The sequence below is a fragment of the Antrostomus carolinensis genome, unplaced genomic scaffold (genome assembly GCF_000700745.2).
Source record: "Antrostomus carolinensis isolate BGI_N321 unplaced genomic scaffold, ASM70074v2 scaffold11988, whole genome shotgun sequence".
Taxonomy (NCBI): Eukaryota; Metazoa; Chordata; class Aves; order Caprimulgiformes; family Caprimulgidae; genus Antrostomus; species Antrostomus carolinensis.
The window spans coordinates 475-19,995 of record NW_010333742.1 but is presented as its reverse complement, the minus strand read 5'-3'; the positions used below and the strand labels follow the sequence as shown (position 1 = coordinate 19,995).

General features: G+C 36.6%; 1 protein-coding gene across 1 annotated transcript; it reads left to right on the top strand.

Moving 5' to 3' along the window:
• The first annotated feature begins 261 nt into the window (after positions 1-261).
• PBLD (phenazine biosynthesis like protein domain containing) lies at positions 262-17,124 on the top strand. The gene is made up of 9 exons (XM_010173975.1): positions 262-389; positions 2,661-2,760; positions 6,251-6,349; positions 6,876-6,985; positions 7,155-7,184; positions 7,705-7,793; positions 9,392-9,570; positions 11,337-11,399; positions 17,012-17,124. Exons 1-9 carry the CDS (start codon positions 306-308, stop codon positions 17,122-17,124), a joined length of 867 nt encoding a protein of 288 aa, XP_010172277.1. The 5' UTR covers positions 262-305.
• Positions 17,125-19,521: the final 2,397 nt, after the last annotated feature.

Sequence of the window (19,521 nt, the reverse complement as noted above, 5' to 3'; positions counted from 1 at the left end):
GGCCAGGCTGGGGCGGGAGCCGCGGTGAAAGGGCCTGTTAGAGCGTTCTGGAGCTGGCAGCAAGCGGCGTGATGAGGGAGGGTAAAATCCGATCGAAGGAATTAGAAACAATTGATGCTGAGCGCTGGGGTGTCGGAGCGAGGCCCGAGTCCGTCTCTGCGCTCGGAAGTGACGAGATGGGGTGTCGCTGGCTCCTCCTGCCCTTAGGGAAACATTAACTTGGAGATCTGGTAGCGTTTGGGGATAAAACAGTTTAGAAAGTACCCTGCAGAAAGCAGCTTGAGACTAAGTAGGCACAAAGGACAATGCAGATTCCCATTTTTACGGTTGATGCGTTTACAAACCGGCCATTTTCTGGAAATCCTGCGGCAGTTTGTCTGCTTGAAAATGTAAGTTTAAAAAAAATAACTTATTTTACGAAGGACTGCAATGGCTTTTATCATTCTGTACTCGACCTGAGCACTCGGCACTGCGTTAGACTTTGCTTGCTTTACTCAGGATTTCTGCTTGCAAGCATAGTTTGCTGTTGCTCCAGAATACAGACAAATTAGCATAGGGGGTACAACTTTTCCATCAGAACAATTCATTCAAAACATACTTAGTTATTTGTGTGTGTATGTGCGGTTTTGTTTTTTTTTTTTAAGGGAATACACTGGTTTTATTCTGAGTTAAGCCAAAAATGACTTAGTTTCTTAAGCCAGTGGGTTCAGTATGAAATCTGTGAAAGGCAATGCAATAGCATACCATTAGTACTGAATAAACTATTCATATTGAATGAAGTGTTACGGTGTGGGATTCTTGTGTGTTGCTCCCGGCCCCCCACCCCTTATATTTTTTTTAATTTTTCCTGTGGAAGGAAAGAGAGGGATTATAGACCTAGTTCTGAGTCTTCCACGGTTGAGTGTGTCAGGTCAGCTTTAGCCAAGTTTAAATAGCCAGTTTTTATTACTTCAAAGTTGTGTGGTAGTTGTAGGGCAGTTGACAGTACTCACCCTCCTCATCAAGGTATTTTGAACAGCCATTAATAATTGGTACACTGTTGGCAGTTTCTACCGAAAACTAATTATTAAACTGGATAATTAATTTATAGGCCTTATATTATTTGTATGGTAACACTGGATGAAAAATATAAATATGAAAATAAACACAGAGCAGTCAGTGGCAATAGCTTGTACTGACAAGCTATTGAATCCTTTCTAAATGTTCCTAATCTAGATCTCATGCAATATAGCCTACTTACCAGATCAGCTGAAGTTATAACAGAACATCTGACTTCAGAGATATATATGTCCCCTTAAAATCTAAATACTCTGTCTCAGAATGAAGTTACTTGAAAACTATGAGCTTATAATAGTATTTTTATTTTATTACATTAATATATTGTAAGGACAATTCATTTGTGCGTCGTCTTTGGAGTGTTGAGATTTAATTTTTTTCTGCAGTAGCTGGAGCTAGAGGCTTTAGTGTCAGAGTTAAAGCTGAGATTCAGTTAAAGCTGAGATTCAAATTAATAATTTTATTCTAAGCTCCAAGGAGGTATGGTGCAGCTAGCAGCAGCATTTCTGTTATCTGTTCCCTTCAGAATCTCAGCATATGCTTTATAAAAACCACTGGGAATACTGCAAGAATGGGAAACCAAGCCATTTCTGTGTTTCAGAAGTGCCACAGGATGGCAGTATTTCAATAAAGTTCTATTATTTTTAATAACATTTTGATTGGTCTTTGTTCTGGTTTAGTATCTAATTGACAGTCAGAACTGTTTTCCTGAGCAGAGATACTTGTTACTGTAAAAAGTTAGAATGTGGTTTCACTGTACAGAATTCACTCTGCAAACACAGATCTGTGGTACTCATCAGTCATTGTTTATCTCTAGGATGGGATCACTGGCTAAAAAGGATTAAAGTTTTTAAAGGAAATAAATAAAGTGAGCAGGGCAAATTTTTATCTGTCAGAGGTTGAACCTGACCAGGTCAGCTCAGTACTTTGTTTAATTTGTGATTCAGTATTTTAAAGACCAGATTCCCAAACCTGGCCAGTCAGCATAATTGTGGGGAAAGCACAATGGAACAAGGGTGAAGTAGAGTTTTATACAGTCGCTACAGCTCACATATCCTGGGATCAATGTTCACTGGTTTAAATATGCAGGCAGTTGGAACAGAATTTAGTGAGCTCCAGCATTTGTGTTTCTCAGTTTATTTCCTCTCAGCTTCTACTGACTTAGCATATTGTTCCTGTTGTATCGAGCGTACAGCTGTTAAGCACTGATCAGCCATCTTGGCCATTGCCCTCCCATTACTACATACCTCTTGCTGGCATGGATTTTTCAGAGTTATAAAAACAGAGTTGTAGTTATTTTTAGATTATGTTGATAATGACTTCTCCTCGTGACTTTAATCACTACTTTAAAAAAATACTTGTGTTCATGGAAAGACTGAGTTTAGGTTTTTTGCTTATTGTATTTTCCATGTATTCCATTAATTTGTAAACTAATAGAACGGGTATTAGAAACTCACATCTATCACAATGAGAAAGTATTTCAAATTAAAAATGAATCTATGTTTTATTCTTATAGAAAATGAAATTACTGTATTTATTTGTCAGAAATTTGGTTCTGCTTTTATTTCGCCTGCTTTTAACTGGATTTGGTGTTTCATCGTTAGGACTTGGATGAAGATTTGCACCAAAAAATTGCAACAGAAATGAACCTTTCAGAAACGGCTTTTATCAGAAAACTGCACCCTGGAGATGACTTTACCAAAAGTGAGTGGTTCTGTTTACCCACCAAAATCTTTTACAAGGGAGTAGAAAGACACTGTGGGTGCATTTATAAGAAGTGGTGCTGATTTCTAAGGCACCCAAAGCAAAATCTTGGAGTTGTGATGTATCTTACTTAAGATCATAATAATAAGCCTTTTGCACCTGGATTCCTTAAAATGTTTGTGCTGCATATTAAGTTCATTTTACAATATGCAAACATTTATTACTCATAAATTAGACCATTTGTTTTAGCACCTTTCACTAAAGAAGGAAGTTGTATGTAGAAAATCTCCTAAAAGTGCTATGCAAAGATCCTTCAATTAATACTTCTATTACTACTAATAATCTCCTGAGATAGTTTCTTATTTTACAAGCAGAAGAATAGAGACAGAACATGCTTATTCCATACACACAAGACTGCAAAGTGAGTAGAATCTGGCTTGGCTGTTCAGGAAATCATCACTGGGGTAACTGTAAGCTATTATTTGAATTTGTCACAAAATCTCATAAGCTGTCTGTGGAGCCAGTACCGGGAAACACAGGTTTCCAACAAAACTGGGAAAACTGCAGGTGCTCAAATCAGACACATTAGGCTGCTCGTTTGATTGGTTTGAGTGGAGGGACTTCAGTGATGTTGTTTGGTAGGATGTGCGTATGTGATGGGAGAGGAAATGGAGAGACCCTGGACAAGACAGAAAATACCAGACAAATACAGAGTCCTGTCAAAATCGCTTTGTGGATTAGTTTTCAGCTGAATCGGTTTACAGAATCTGCTCACTTTGCAGTTGTGTGGTGGCATGAGCCAAGAGGCTGGAACCCCACTAGCCTGGAGTTAGATTCCAGGTTAAGGTATCATGTTGGCATGCCCTCACTTTGTTACGATGTAGTGGCAGAGAGAGATGAACAGCTTTGGGGTTATCGACTGTCTGAAAGAGGCCCTAGAACAGTATGCAAATAAACCGTTCTTTATCATTTGATTGTTTGTTCAGGGTGTGGGATTTTGTACAGTCTCTGTAATTAAAAAGGATTTTCTTAAAGTAATAACTATCATCACTTGCTCCTATTGTTAGTAAATTGGAATTTGTTTTAGGGTGAGGCTAATGGCTTGAATAAAGAAGTGATAATACTTCTCATTTTTCATGTTAACACCTTGCCAATATGTTTAATACGTTTGTTTATCTTCAAGTCATCCGTATTCAACAGCATAGAAGAAGCCAGCTTCTTTCTCATTAAAGTGCTTTTGACATTAATGGGAGTAGAGTTTGTGACATCAGACCCACACAACTGCGGAAGATGTGTACAGTTTTATCAAATGAATTTAGTCATTGAGCTACACCTGAGAATATGTGTATTGAGGGGTAGTGGGAGCAAGAGAAGACCAGGAACATCAGAATGTCATTTATCAGACTTATGATCTGCTTCTGGAACATTAATTGGTAGCAAGATCTCCTGGACAATGAGTATGTTTTTGCAGGTGTATGAATTTGTGATCAGTGCACTTAATTTAAAAAAAAATCTACATTATTTTAGGGATACATTAATTTGAGAGAATACAAAATGGCTTCCGAGTCTGGGTACAGCTGTATGTCTCAAGCATCCAGGCAGGCGGTCTGGGTCACAGAGCTTGTCTGTCTCTGGTCAGTCGTGGCTGACTCCATTTCCTCCTGCTTTCAGCCACAATTTCCACTTGGGGGAGCGCATTAACACCGCAGGGCCGGCTCACAGCTGGGTTCTGTGGCTGCCCTGTCTCAGAACAGTTCTCTGCCATGCCCATTAGTTTCATCCACTAGGTTTTGTTGGGGTCCTGTTTGTTCTCATTAAATCGGGGGCTCTGACTTTATTTCACTAAGTTTTCACGGGGGCAATGACAAGACTTGGTTTGTCTTTATATATATATACATATAATTTGTTTCTTTTGCACCTTTTAGTTGTGTTTGGTAGTTATTCACATGAAGTGCATTTCCATAAGCATTATCTTAAATTATCATGGTGTAAGAACTCTGTAAATGCAACAGGAAATCAAGTATAGTGCACTTGTGTTCCATTTTTTTTAAACAAATAGAAATATGATTTGTATTGAAATAAAGGGTTAGTATACACTAGAGGCTTTTACCAGACTTGACTGGTGGTTTAAGCAAAACAATTCATAACTGATCTAGCTCTGATACAGATTCTGTTATACCAACCAAACATCTTTAACCCCTACTGGGTAACCCAGCCTGCAGGTGTATAGAGGTTGCGACTGTGACATCGTAGGATTCCATAATACACAGGGACACGGAGGCTTTATCTTCTAAATTCTCTACTTTCTTACAGTTACCACAAATACCACAAAAATCACCACTAGCAGGCATACCTATGATTAATAAAGTGAAATATGTATATCTCTCAAGCTATTACAAATTATTATCAATAGTACAGCAGGAATCAATAATAGCAGCAAAAAGTATATATATAATATTATAGGTTACTACAAACTTATCAGTCAATAATCAAACTTATCAATAATGTAACAGTAGATATGATAGATTACTTATAGGTATATCTGTGGTACCAAGCACATTAAATAGATTACGGGGGGGAGGACAAACAGATCCTGGCAGGGGACCCAGCCATCCCAGAAGTGGGAGGACAAACTAAACCGAGTCCAGAGGGGGACCAGTAAAATAAGAGTCTCACTTCAGAGGTGATGTGTGTCATGGAGTTTGGAGTCAGCCCTGTGTCTCTGACAAGGGTCCACGATCTTGTAGAAAGTTCCTGCAGAACTGTTTAGATAAGGGAAAAATATATGCAGCACAGAAAGCTCTCAGAGAGAGAAGCTCTGTTTTGGGTAAAAATTAAGCCATTTTTATATCATAGAAACATAAGAGAACATAGGACACCACCACTTCAACAAGCCAATAGATGCTGTTAATTTTTACCTGCAACAGCCAGTAGATGATGATGATGATGTTTTCTACTCTCTCAGACCAATTTTTTTTTCCCCCAGACTGTTTTCAGGTTCTTTCAGTTAGAACAGCCACTGGCAGTTACCAGTTCTTACCTTCTCAGGATGTTTTCCCTGTTTTCCAGACTATTTTTCACCTTTTCAGGTGATAAGTTGCTATTAGAGTTTGTTGGGTTTGTGCTTATTGATGGTATTTCAACGTGTCTTCTGTTTCTAGCTATACAGCAGCATTTCAAAGGCATCAGCTGGGCTTCTCAGAGATGCTTCTGGTTCCCAGGATGGCAGGCATTTCTACTCTGCAGACCCTTTGCTCTTGTAAAGAAGTAGCTTTCCTCTGTTAGTAGTAGACTCCTGTTGTTGACCTGACTCAATAGTTATTAAAAAAATCAGTATAAAATGGTTTCCTAGAAGTGTATTTGAGACCAAGACTGGATATAACACACATTTTGATTAACTGAAATGTCATCACTCTGTATAAAGTTTTGAGATAAATTGAAGAAATAGACTTCTTCCACTTGATAATGGTAACTAAACTTTATTTTCAAGGTTCCTGCTTTGGACTCAGGTGGTTCACCCCAGCCAATGAAGTTCCTCTCTGTGGTCATGCTACACTTGCATCAGCTGCTGTGTTGTTTCACATACAAAGTATGTTCACAAGCTATTTATTACTATAACTTTTTAGAAAATTTAGTTCTAATTAGGAAGATCTCTGTTTCCTATAACAGAGCCAATCAAATATTCAGAACATTTAGAGAACACGTATGGAGCTACCTTAGGTATTGTCTTTTACAACTGCTCTGTAATAATAAGGTTGTAGTCTGATGCCTACACTTGGATTCCAATGCCCTGCTATTACTCTTGTTTAAGAAAAGTGCTAAATATGCAAATCTCATCTGTGAGAGGTACAGTAGAATTTGGTGAATAGGCTCTTTCCGTTAAAAGAAAATTCCCATTCATTCTAGGAACCTGCAGGAAAGATTCACTGACAATTACCATGTTTATTAGCCTCAGCAGATTATTGAGTTATCTGGGAATTTTGTCTCAAAATACAGGTTTACTGTAGTATATTTTAGTTGCATAACTAACTTTTTCTGAATATACTGAGCTACTCTTAAGAGCTATGATAATTTAGATTCACATGTTTGATAATTTTGCAATGTTCTCTCTCTAGAAAACACAAGTTCAGTTCTCACATTTGTGACACTGAGTGGAGAATTAAAAGCCAGACAAGTGGAAGATCGTATTGTCCTGGACTTACCACTTTACTTAACCTACCCACAGGTCAGTCAAAATTTTATTCATTAAAGGCTTTCGAGGAAAGTATGTGATTTTGTTGGTATGCATATGTAAATATATGTCTAGCTGTAGTTGGGTAGGTATGTACATATATACGTTCTGTTTTTTACAGTGTGGGTTATTTGGTTTTTTTTGGTTTTTTTTTTTGCTTCAGGTACTTCAGGAAGTAGAAGAGTTAATAAAGGTAAAAAAAGAATCTGTTGTCTTAGAAGCATAGTTGTAATAACTATACTTATATATTAAAATGTCTGAAAAGAGGCAACATGGCATTGCTTGATGTAGTCCTGAACTTAAACACTAAACTTTAAAGGTCTTGAGTCATGCAGCTCGGGAAATGAAATTCTCCAAAATGCTGCAGTTAAACTTTTATCTCCCACTCCTGTTGACTGGAGTGTCAGTATGTATTTCAGTGGCATTTTCAGCAGCCTATTGTATGCATGTGAGGGCAATCTACTGTGCTTGCCCTCTTCTAGGTCCCCAAATTTCTTTTCAAGTTGATGTATGCAGGGTTCTTAGCACCTACCCATATCCATTCATGCACTTAGTGCATTTACTTTCCTTGCTTGCATGTACTTGAGGGCTGCATGAAGACTTTGCATAAGCTCTGTTCTAACAGGGAATTTGTCTGACAAAAATGTTAAGGAAATAATATTTCATATTCAAATGATGATGTTTTCCTTTGTCTCCTTTAACTTTTCCACCAGGCAGCTGTTGGTGACTTGGTTGTTCAAGATCTCCGTTATTCTCCTGACACAAAAAAACTCTTAGTCCGCCTCAGTGATGCTTATGAAAGGTATCTTATACTTTTTTTTTTAATAATCAAGTGTGTAGAAATGGAATCTGCTTGTTTAACCTCTATTCCTGACATACTAGACTCTTTTATCTAGTTTTAAAACCAGTGGATATTAAAAACTAATTTAAGCTTCTGTGTTAAAAAGTTATTTTATTTTCTCATGTGAGCTTATTGGACCTGCAAAGCTGAATAAGATCAGTCTGAAATCTATCTCCAAGAAAAGGAGGTGTAGGAAACAGTTTTAATGATGGTATATTTTCCTAATCCATCTGATTAAAAAAAAATTCCAGTAACCTAACGGGAAATTAGGAGTCTTGCTTTTCAAATGAAGAAGTAATAGTTGCCTAGCTGTAGAGGTCTGCTTAGTGAGACAGGGCACATTGACAGAGTGCCATGGATTCTTGTTCCCATTTGACTGTAATCTGCTTACACATACTTAACAGCATCATAAGTAGCTTTATAGAGGGAATTCCAATTCAAATTGTTTCCAAGCATTTGTTAATCTCAGAGAGCTGAATTTCATTAAGTCAGCTATGATTTAGATATATATTACTAAAACACAAATTCTTTAGTCAGGCCAAATTACTATTATTTTCACTTGGAAGTTTGGCCTAAATAATATTTACAGATGATGCTAGTGGGGAGATAGAAGCATTCTCAACTGAGTACTTGTTATTTTTACTCTTTCAGACTTTATTTTGTAGGGAGGTATCTGCAACTTTGTAGAACTGAGACTGTTGTGGAGTGCTTTAGAATCCTGCGAAGATCTGAATTAGGGGCCTGGAGCATGTTGTGTATGAGGAGAGGCTGAGAGAGCTGGGACTCTTCAACCTGGAGAAGAGCAGACTGAGAGGGGATCTGATCAATGTCTATAAATATCTGAAGTGTGGGGACCAAATAGATGGGGCCAGGCTTTTTTCAGTGGTGCCCAGTGACAGGACAAGGGGCAATGGGCACAAACTGGAACACCAGAAGTTCCAGACAAACTTAAGGAAAAACTTCTTTACTGTGAGGGTGCCGGAGCACTGGGACAGGCTGCCCAGAGAGGGTGTGGGGTCTCCTTCTCTGGAGATGTTCAAAACCCACCTGGACATCTTCCTGTGCAACCTGCTGTAGGGAACCTGCTTTGGCAGTGGGTTGGACTGGATGATCTCTGAGGTCCCTTCCAACCCCCACCATTCTGTGATTCTGTGATCCTGTAATTCTGTGAATGGTGTTAGTTGTTTGCTTGCTCTGAAAGGAGGTGGAGTGCTTACTTTTTGCATTTTGTAGTGATGAAGTATTTCATTCAATTATGAAAATGTTGAAACAAAATTGTGCATTTTTATCGCTAATATTCCAGCATGCTCTGTTTTCGGAAACAAACAGGAAATACATAGCTTTAACTTTTTTCTCTGCTTACTCGAAGTATATTACATTCACGGTAGTCTTCTGTCAAATTACACTGGGAGGACAATGCTAGGAACTTTGTCTCCTCTAACATTTTACCATGGCTGTTTTGGGATTGTAGAGAAGGTGACTGTGTTTTTCTGATTCTTTTAAATACTTAATGTTAAATGAAGAATATGGACTATTAAAATTCTATAATTATATTCAAGGTCTTTGTTGGAAGAACTGCAAGTGAACACACAATGCTTTCTGTCAGCTGAAAAGACAGGAAAGGTGAAAGGACTTATACTCACTCTTAAGGGAAATTCCAGTGGAAAACATAAAGGCCATGATTTTTACTCCAGATATTTTGCACCTTGGTATGGAGTTCTGGAAGACCCTGTTACAGGTATGTATTTGTGTGATGAGTGTCTCTTGTTTCAGTTCAATTAAAAGGTTCTTATTAAACTTCATTAATCTTTTTTTGTGTGTTTTGGAGTCTCTCTTCTAATTTACTGTTTCATATAGACAGCAGGAGTCCATATAAAATGAAAACTTTCATGACTGATGCCAACTCATTCAGAAAAAATGAGCTTCGTGCTGTCGTCAGGCCAGATATTCCTGTGTCTTTTTCAGATCTTTTCCCTCAAGTATTTCAATTAGAGAAAAGCAAGAGACTAGCTGGATACTGAATGAGTATTGCAGTAGTTCATATCCACTTGTGTTGGTGTTCTGTAATTTTTTTTGCACTTCAGCTGAGAGATCTCTTCTAGTTTCATGACACTTATTGTGGATATTGTCAGGCCTATGAATAATGGGAACTCGTCTAGTTAAATATATTAAGGGGCAGGGATGCTAGTTCTCTGCTTGTTACTTTGATGTTCTGCTTGGTATGATGACTGCTGCAGAATGATGTTATTTGCTTAGCAATCAGTTCATCAGAGGTTAATTATTAGTCAGCTGAAAAATTAGTCAAAAATGCTGATTAAATGTTTCACTAAATAAAGAGAAAACTTTCTTTGGAGTAATGCTAGTTATTCATCACTCTTAGCAGAAATAAAGGTTTACAAGGATATATAAGCCATATATTTTAGTTATTTTTTTAAGCTTTCACTCCTGCTTTCCTGATAAAGCCAAGGACAGAGTCTGGTAGACATATCAAATCCCAGACCTCATTCCTTAGGATTTCTGGGGAGACTAGTATTAACAGGTAGGAAAAGCCAGAAGTTTCCTGTATCTGAGATTTTTCTAGGCTTGTTATAGCTCACTGTTGCATGTCTTTCATCTTTAAGTGTCATTTCTTTTCCAGAAATAAATCTTTTTATTGTATTGCTGAAGTATACTTTTAACAGTGTTTTGGCTTTGTATTATATCTCTTCTGTATTGATTTCTTAATAATGCTGGTGTCCTTGAGTCCCGATAATGATAGTTACTTCATAACAGCGTTTCCAGCAGAGTGTCTTTGCCCCAGCTGCTGATGTAGACTGAAGCAGTGTTTCTAGCTGTGAATCTGAGAAATCATCCTGAGTTTTTAAGTCATCTGTTGGTCAGGAAAAAAGAAATTGGTCTTTTAGTTTTCAGAAGCTGTGGTGAGACCTTAAAGATCTCCTTGACTTACATGCTGATACTTATCAGCATTCAACACTGAAAAAACCATGAGGTTGTGTTGTGAAAACTGTTAGGAGAGGAAATGCTTTTGCTTTACAAAGTGTTCTCTATCCACCTGTTCCTATTCTTAAAAAATATCCCAAAGCCTGTTCAGATTTTCGATGGGTAGCTGTTAATGTTTCACTGAATAACATCATGTTTAGATGAATAATATTTTGAGATTCTGTTACTAGGAAACTTCACTTTTCATGGACAGATGAGTATTTTGACTCAAGTATTTTAATCGGTACTAGTTGTTATTCTTACCAATTGTGGCTAATCATTAAGCCCTCACCTAGACAAAATTTCTGTTGAAGCTGGAGAATGAGGAAGTAATACTGCTTTACCATAAATCAATGAAATGTTAAAGCCTTAAGTTCTGTATACTGTGCAGACTCTTAGGTGTTTTTACCCTGGACACACATGTGGCACTTGATTTGTTTATGGCATTTACATTTTGAATGTGCTTGCTCTGTAACGTAGTGATTCTAGTTTAATTCTGTACTTTGTTTTCCAATTTCTTTTAAGGATCTGCCCATGCTGTTTTAAGCAGCTATTGGTCAGAGCAGCTGGGGAAGAAAGAAATGCTCGGTAAGAGAAACTGTTTTCTTGCAAAGCTGCCCATTTATGTAAGAGCTACTCACTAAAAAAGAAATTATGTTATTACTACATTCCAAACTGTAGAAATAACTCCCTACCCATTTTCTCAATATGAATAGAATATTATATAATATTTTGTGTGTGTGGTAATCTTTAAGAAATTGCTTTCTTTTCTGTGCACCAACATGACACATCATGCCTGCAGGGAGTTTGAAGTCTCAGTTTCTGGATCGTAACTCTCTGCGGTTAGTTTTTTTATCTTGGCTTTTGGATTTTAGTTCTTATGACCTTTCATCATAACTGAAGCTTGGTGAACTTCAGCTATGTTGGTTTTTGTGTTCTGATTGAATTTTACTTCTTCATCTTTATGGCTTGCACTTTGGGTATTAGGAAAAGGTATTGGTATTTTCATTCATGGTGTGTACTTTCCAGTAGAATTTGGATAGTGTTTTCCTTTCCGCTCATGTATATCAAGATGAGATTGAAAAAAGTCATGTGGTTTCTGCCTGATTTTGGAAACTTAGGGTTTAGAATAGCCAGTGTTACTATAGCTAGATAAGACAAGATTATGTGTTTTTAACATTCAGATTCTACTTACAGAATATGCTTTATGGTACAGGTTTTTTTCTGGTTTCTGATACATCTGTGTATTTAGGCGTGAAGATCAGTTTTCCTCATGATGGTGATCTTTTACATGGGAGCAAGGAAGGATATAAGAAAGAATAGTCACTTATGTTACAAGAACAGAAAGAACATGACTGATGTTAAATATATAAGAATGGGGACAGGATACATGGGCATTGTCAAATTTTCTTTGTCATTTTATTTGCAGTCTTACCTTTAAATGATTAAGCCTTAAAGGAATTTGAGATGACTGGACCTCTGAAGTCAAAGAACAGATTTATTGGTATTCTTTCAATCGATGAGATATGCTTATGAGACCACATATTTGTTGTTAAGCAAGAAACTGAAAAACTTGGTGGAAAAAAACCCCAAACTGTTAATACATGACAACACTATATAAAGAGGCATTGGGTGTCTGTTTGCTTCTGGTGTTTCTAGTGCACTGCCAGAGAATGGAAGAACAACAGAAGCAGTACAAAATACCCCAGAACCTATCTATTTCCCTAAGAGGGGGCAGAGAATCACAATTCTTTTGTGCACCTGACAACAATTAAGTCTTTGTTAACTTTTAGTTTAGAACAGAGGTTGGATCCTTGATCTAATAAGGTTCATTGTCTATAACAAACTGCTACCTTGAGTATAAACCTTCCTATATCTGGTCAAATTAATCTTAAAATGGATTTTCTTGAGAATGATAAACTCTTTAAAGGATCTGTTTATGCTCCATAGCTTGGTATGGTAATCCACAACAACTGAGACCTTCTCCATTGTAAATTGAAGGAAAGGTTTAACATTCTGTTCTGAAGATCTCGTATTTGCATTTAAATCACACAAATCTGTGATGGTTTCTATAATGTTGGAGGAGAAAAATCCCAACATATTTTCTGAAGAGAAGAAACTGTCTTTGGTAATGCCTCCTTATGGACTGGCTGTTTCTCACAAGATTTTGACATTTTCAGATGTTAATGTGGAATTTAAAACTCTTCCATGTCACCTAGAGACACTGCTTCCTTAAGTAATCAAACAGACAGGAATTCTGTTGGTACTTTTAGATGATACTTTCTAGCTGTTTTGCATTTGCATCTATTTGGTATATACAGTGCCATTTCCTCTTACAGAAATGATCTCAGGCAGCAAAGGCAATTGATGCTGTAATCAGCTTCTCTAATGTGTTTAGCACAAAGAAGTCCTATCTTCCCACAAGATAGTTTTTTTTTGGTTTTTTTTTCAATATTTCATGCATATATGTCCTCAAACTTCCTTTGTGGTAGAAATCATACAAAACAGTTTATTTGACATCTAATCAACATGTGGTCTCTACATGAGTTTGAGAAATAACTTTTCCTTACATGCACATGACTGAGGGGTATCAGGCAGTACTGGGACGAATTCTATTACTAATGGGATTACTTGGAAAAGATGGTTGGCAATCAAGAAGATTCCATGTCACCAAAGATTAATAAATGAGAGCATCTTTTGACTTTTTAGAAACCTTTGTGGTAGCTTCTGTAATATCCGATACTTTTTATTGCAAGAATAAAAGAAGATTTTCTTCCATAAAATGAAAGATCTGTTAGTTCCAAAATAGATCAGATATAAAGTAATATAAAAATGAGGAACATTAAATCTATTGTCAGATCTCTTTGGGTATCGTGACCTCTAGGAGGAGGTCAGCTGCATCTCTGCTGAAGTTTCAGATGTAATTTCCTGTTTTTGGATTCTCTTCATACTTTTATTAGACCAAATTGTCATACAACAACCACCCCATCAATTACAAAGAGAATTTTCCAGTCTTTTTACAAGGTGAAATACTTTACAATCTTTCTTGAAACTATGTACATATCCTTGAATTTACACTGAGTGTTAAATCAAAGCTCAGTATCAGTCCTTGCCTTTTTTTCATTTGAAGAGTCTCTGCAATATTTGGAAAATTATAACCTGTCATACCAGATGTATAGACTTTCATAGTTGCTAATGAATTTAATATTTAGCAACTGTTTCTGTATTCAGCCCTTCACATAGTTTTTGCATTTCTAAGATAACATTTATAAACATGCATAAGAAATTTGATATAACAAATGCATTATAGAAGACTTTCCAAATTATTATGAAGAGAAGGGTTTTTATCCAGTACAGTTTTTAATCTTGGGTGAAGCTAGAGGAATCTTTCTGTACCTGTTTGCTTCAGACAACTGTATTAATTTGTGGAGAAATTTTGGTTCTTGTTGCTGCCTTTAACTTGTCTGATTCCTTCCCAGTACAGACCAGGTTTATAGCATTTTTTTTTGGTTTTTTTGCTTTTTTTTTTTTTTTTTTTTTTTTTTTTTTTCCCCAGGGGAGTGGGGGCAGTGGGGCAGGGAAACAGCCAAAAGCCAAACCTTACTTTGATGACTATAAGATCATACTTTCACAAATTTTGTCAGGATATCTTTCAATACAAAGTCTGTCCCATCTTCTAACTTTTCAGTCTCCTCACATTTTTTTTTTTTTCCTTTATGAAGAAGATGCTTTATTCAGGTAGAATAAATGTACCTGTATTTAAGTATTTGCTAATTTGAATTCTCATGAAGTGAAGACTTTTGCAGACTTGTTATTGCAGCTCTCCTCTTTCCCGGGTAGTCTCAGCATATAGATTGACCGTATCAGATTTATAGATGAGTGTGACATTTCTACCAAAGGAGAGGTGTTTCCCTCCATCAATCACCAGGTTTATCCAACTTCTTTCTTAAAATAAAAAAAAAGTCTTGGAGATCTTGACTTCAGTTAAGGAACAAGTGCTTCTTTTATCAGTCTTTTATAGGGTTTAGAAATTCAACCAAAGTAATGGTGATTTCTAAGAATAGGTATTTTTACAAAAGTGGCACTTGTTCCCGAGTTGATGTCATTATGATGACCTCATGAAGAAAATCCATTACTCCTCAAATTCTGTAAGCAATGGTCATTGAGGTACATCTAGGCTGATAAGAAGCCCCTCAAAACAACAGGATAATATTAGTACAAGGCCACTGACTGCCTTGTGAATGCAGCAGTGAATGATTCTGTGATATCAGCATGCTCAATCTCAGTCCTTGTACCTACTCTTAAACTTTTCTCTGTCTCAGGTTAATCATAGAAGAATTCAGGGCACTGTGAATTCAGCTGTTAGGAGTTATTTCTACAGATCAGAATGTACATATTTGGTTTTATACCAAACATATAAAATACGTATGTAGTATGACATATTCCTAGTAAAGACAGTCATGGAATGGACGTGCAACAACTTTGTGATCCAAAAGGTTAGTGCACATCAGAGATGCTTGAATGCCTCTGGTGACATTGCTATTAAATGAAATCCTCTAGTTATTGAAATGTTCCATGCAGGCCTGTTTACTTTCAGACATAGTGTGAAATATCAATACTTCTGTGTGAGAGAAAGAAAATGAGAAGTATTATTTTCATATAAGCTTGGGTAAAATTTTCTTTTGTGTGGTTTTTTTTTTTCTTCTTCTTCTTTTCTTCTACTCTGAAGGTTTCTTTAAAAATAAAATAAAATGGACCAATATCAAGTCGGTCTTAGTAATTCTGCCATGAAACAGACAGCACTGGTTTCACTATTAAAGAAAGAAAAAAACCCCAACCCAACCAACCTCTGAAGATTTGAAATAATTAATCTCTTTTATTCAAATCTGCTGTCATGAGGGAGTAGGAGAGTTTAGCTGTGTATCCCCACTTAGCAATAATATTTGATCAAATTTAGCATGGCCTGGATCTTTTAAGTATCCAAAATATTCCAGTTGAAGGCATTACTGTGTACATAGCTGTTGGTCTGACAAGTTAAAAACAACCAGTAGTTCTATTAAGGCAGAAGAATAGAAAGTATCAATATCAATCTTTCTATAGCTCCTGTTTCCACTCCTTTGGAGCGTTTGCTTTGTCTGAGAATCTAATATCCTGTTATAAGGAAGAGGTTTCTTGTCAGCTGTGGCTGAAAAATTGTTTTAAAGCATACAGCATGTATGCCATCTGTTAGAGATCCTATGCTCTATTGGAATCTGAATACAGTCTCTACCCAATTTACAAATTGGGGATTTGTGAGGAAAAACATTCCCTTTGGCTTTGAACAACTTTTGTAGTAGTTGGAAATTCATTGAGTAAGGAGACTTGTGAACATTAATGCCTTTTACAAAAACAACACTATGTGAAACTCAAACCTTTGCTAAATGCCATCTGAACCAGGCCATTTTCAGATCAAGTAGTTGTGCGGCTAAAATTGGACTGCTGAACACATCTACAGACTCAGCATGCTAACTGAGCATTATTGTCCCACCTGTATATGACTAAACAATTTGGGCAAAAAGTTTAGCTTTATAATTATTTACAAGTGGAATGGTCTTTCTGCTTAAACTTTATCCAGCTGTATTAAATTATATATTCAGGATTATATAAATCAATATTTGTTCCTGTCTATGTAAGAATTTGGTCTCATTTTGTGACAGCTGAAGCAGCATTTCTGTTTCTTTGTAGACTTTTTCCACTGGCTCTTGAGTTTTATTTACCCATTAGCTAAACACATTCTTTGAACCTAGTATCTACTTCAGATGTTCAATACCAGTAAAGTGGTTCTTCATTCTTATGCAGGTAATACTTGATGTTCTTCCTTCTTACCTACAGAAACTGTCTATCCCATGAATGGAAGAATTCTAGATTTCTTTGGATATAGAAAAGAAACTTGGTTGGCTACATCACAGCAAACTATCCTTCACTATTTGTATTAATTAGCATCTTTGTCAGACTCAATAGACAAGTTCTAGTCTGAGATACACCCTCAGCTAGTCTTTATCTGTAAAGACAATTCATCCAGGGTGTCCCTGGTACAGTGCTTGCCCTGGTGCTGCTTGCTTTCTGGAGACAGAGGCCTAGTTTCCCTGAGTTTTCAGGCATTTTTAAGTAATTTGTGATAGATATTATTTTTTTAACTGTGGATTCTTGTTTCCATTTAGCTTTTCAATGTTCCCGCCGTGGAGGAGAGTTGAAGATTTCCCTACGTAATGATGGAAGAGTTGACATTGCAGGACAAACTACTATTGTATTAAAAGGAAACTTGACTTTCTGAAAAAATTGACACTAACAATTTCATCTCCCACACCTTCCAGTTATTCATATGTTGATTATATCTTAGCTCTAGGCAGTGAATCACCACTGTCCTCAAAAGTCTTTGATTACTTACTGTCCATTTAAAAAAAATGCTTGAAAATGCTCACTTCTAATCTTCAAAATCCTTGCTATTGTTTTCTTCACACTTATCTTGCCACTTCGTTTGTACACTGACTGCAGAAACTGCCCAAGGAAAGCTATCCTGTTTTTCTGCTTTTAAATGATTCTCTTGCTTACTTCCAAGTTCCATGTCAAAAGCTATTCCTGTGTCCTAGATTGAATTGTGAATTTTTCTGATTGATAAAATAATCAAACTTTTCCCATATTCAGTCAACCTCCATGAAATCTGGCTACAGTCCTTTTAAAAAAAAATTATCTGCCATATATTGAAATGGTGCTCATGTGTTCATTAACTTACTTGAATGAAAATATGAAAAAATATAAATGGTTCCCTTCCATGAACAGAATTTTTCAAAGATTTGCAGTTGCTTGTAGTACTGCTGCTTAGTCAATATTTTTAATTAAAGTTTTAGGAGAAATATTTCAGAGATGACATAGTGATGCACATAAAACTGGTTAAAACCTAAGAGAAACCTTTATTGGTTACAGCAATATAATTTAGTTTTCAAAGACTGAAGATTTACTCCTAAATTAAAAGTTTCTTCTGTAGTTTTCTTCATTAAATGTACTGCCTCAGATTTTGCTACTTTTTCCTTTAGTATTCTCTACTTTCTCTGGATTTATTAGGAATATTGAACTGTTTCAGTTACTCTAGCTAAAACTCTGTTTTCCCTTTCAGATCACCTTTTTCTCAGGCTTTGTTTTAGTTCCTGTTCTTTGCACTCTTTTAGGATGAAGTACTTTGAACTCAAAGGCATTCTCATACTGTGGTAACAGCTGGATGTCAGGCTTTTATAAATGATGAGGAGCTTTTGTGCCAAGCTCCCCCATTTCCAGTTATTTTGAATTTTATCATAACTTGTAACTTATATTTCACTTAGGCCCAAGGAGCTGGAGGCAAGTAACAGTGTGAGAAGTAACATTTAAAATAAAAGTTTCTAGCTCCTAACTGCTACACAGAACATACTGAAAATATGATTTAAATTCACTACAAAGCTCAAGAGCTAGGTGGCAAGTAAAAGGAATCACCAAATGGAAATGCATGTTCTTATCATAGAATCATAGGATAGTTTGGGTTGGAAGGGACCTTAAAGATAATCTAGTTCCAACCCCCCTGCCATCAGCAGGGACACCTTCCACTAGACCAGGTTGCTCAAAGCCTCATCCAGCCTGGCCTTAAACACTTCAAGGGAGGGGGCATCCACAACTTCCTTTACTCAATCTTGCTGAATTTCATGGACCTGAAATACAGTTTATAAACATGGACCCATCACCAGAAGCAAGTCAGGGCTGTGGAGGCAGCTTAACACCAATGTTGCAATGACACATTTAGCAGCCGCCTTGACCTTGCCTTCTCAAAAGCAAATTGATCGCTTTCCAGCTAGTGACCTGGATCTTCTTGGGGAGCAGTACTGCAAGCTTGTTTTGCTGCATTTGCTACTTGCTACTGACTATGCAAAGAGTGAGTCTGGCCCATAATCTGAGATGCTTTGGAAAAAAATAACCTTCCTTAAGAATATAAATGAACTGAAGAAGCAATTACTGTTCACCCATCCACACTTAACAAAGAGACAGTACAATTATTTTTTTTTACTACAGGAGACTAATAACTAACAAAGTGCAGTAAAATTTAAATATACTTGCTATCTAAATTTCCAGACCAAACTGGTATCTTTGCTGCTTAATGCATTTTTCTAATAGTTTATTACTACTCTATTTCTCTTCAGAATAGAAAAATCACCAGAGCTCAGGTGGGAGTCTATGCAGTAATGTGTTTGTAATCAACAGATTAGTTAATCAGGCATGATTTATTAATGATGAATTAATTATACCTGATTGTGCAGTTCTGCTGCCTAAATGGAGCTTTAAAGGAGTTATTTTATTAATCATCATTGTGCTAATTGCAGACACTTACAGAAGGATTGCTAATTAAACATGCAACCATATGCAAAATAAGCAAGGCTGCTGAGAGTGGCAAGAAAAACAGCACTCATTGTCTAAGGAGTGACTTTATTCTCATGAAATGTTGTATAGTTGACCTGGTGATCCTAATTACTCACTAAGACTTATTTTAATGCATCACACATTTTCAGTCAACAGTAAAGGAAATTAATTGTTGTCAGAAATTCTGTCCATCTTTCGTAGTGCAAAAAATAGGTTGTGCAAACTTCTAATAAAATTATTTAGCATTTCTGTGGCCTTGGTTCAGGTTTTCGTGTGAAGGATTTACCTTTTG

Coding starts and splice junctions, on each gene's coding strand:
- PBLD (XM_010173975.1), top strand. CDS start 306: ATGCAGATTCCCATTTTTACGGTTGATGCGTTTACAAACCGGCCATTT. Junction 6,986..7,154: donor TTTACTTAACCTACCCACAG/GTCAGTCAAAAT, acceptor TTTTTGCTTCAG/GTACTTCAGGAAGTAGAAGA. Junction 11,400..17,011: donor GGGGAAGAAAGAAATGCTCG/GTAAGAGAAACT, acceptor GTTTCCATTTAG/CTTTTCAATGTTCCCGCCGT.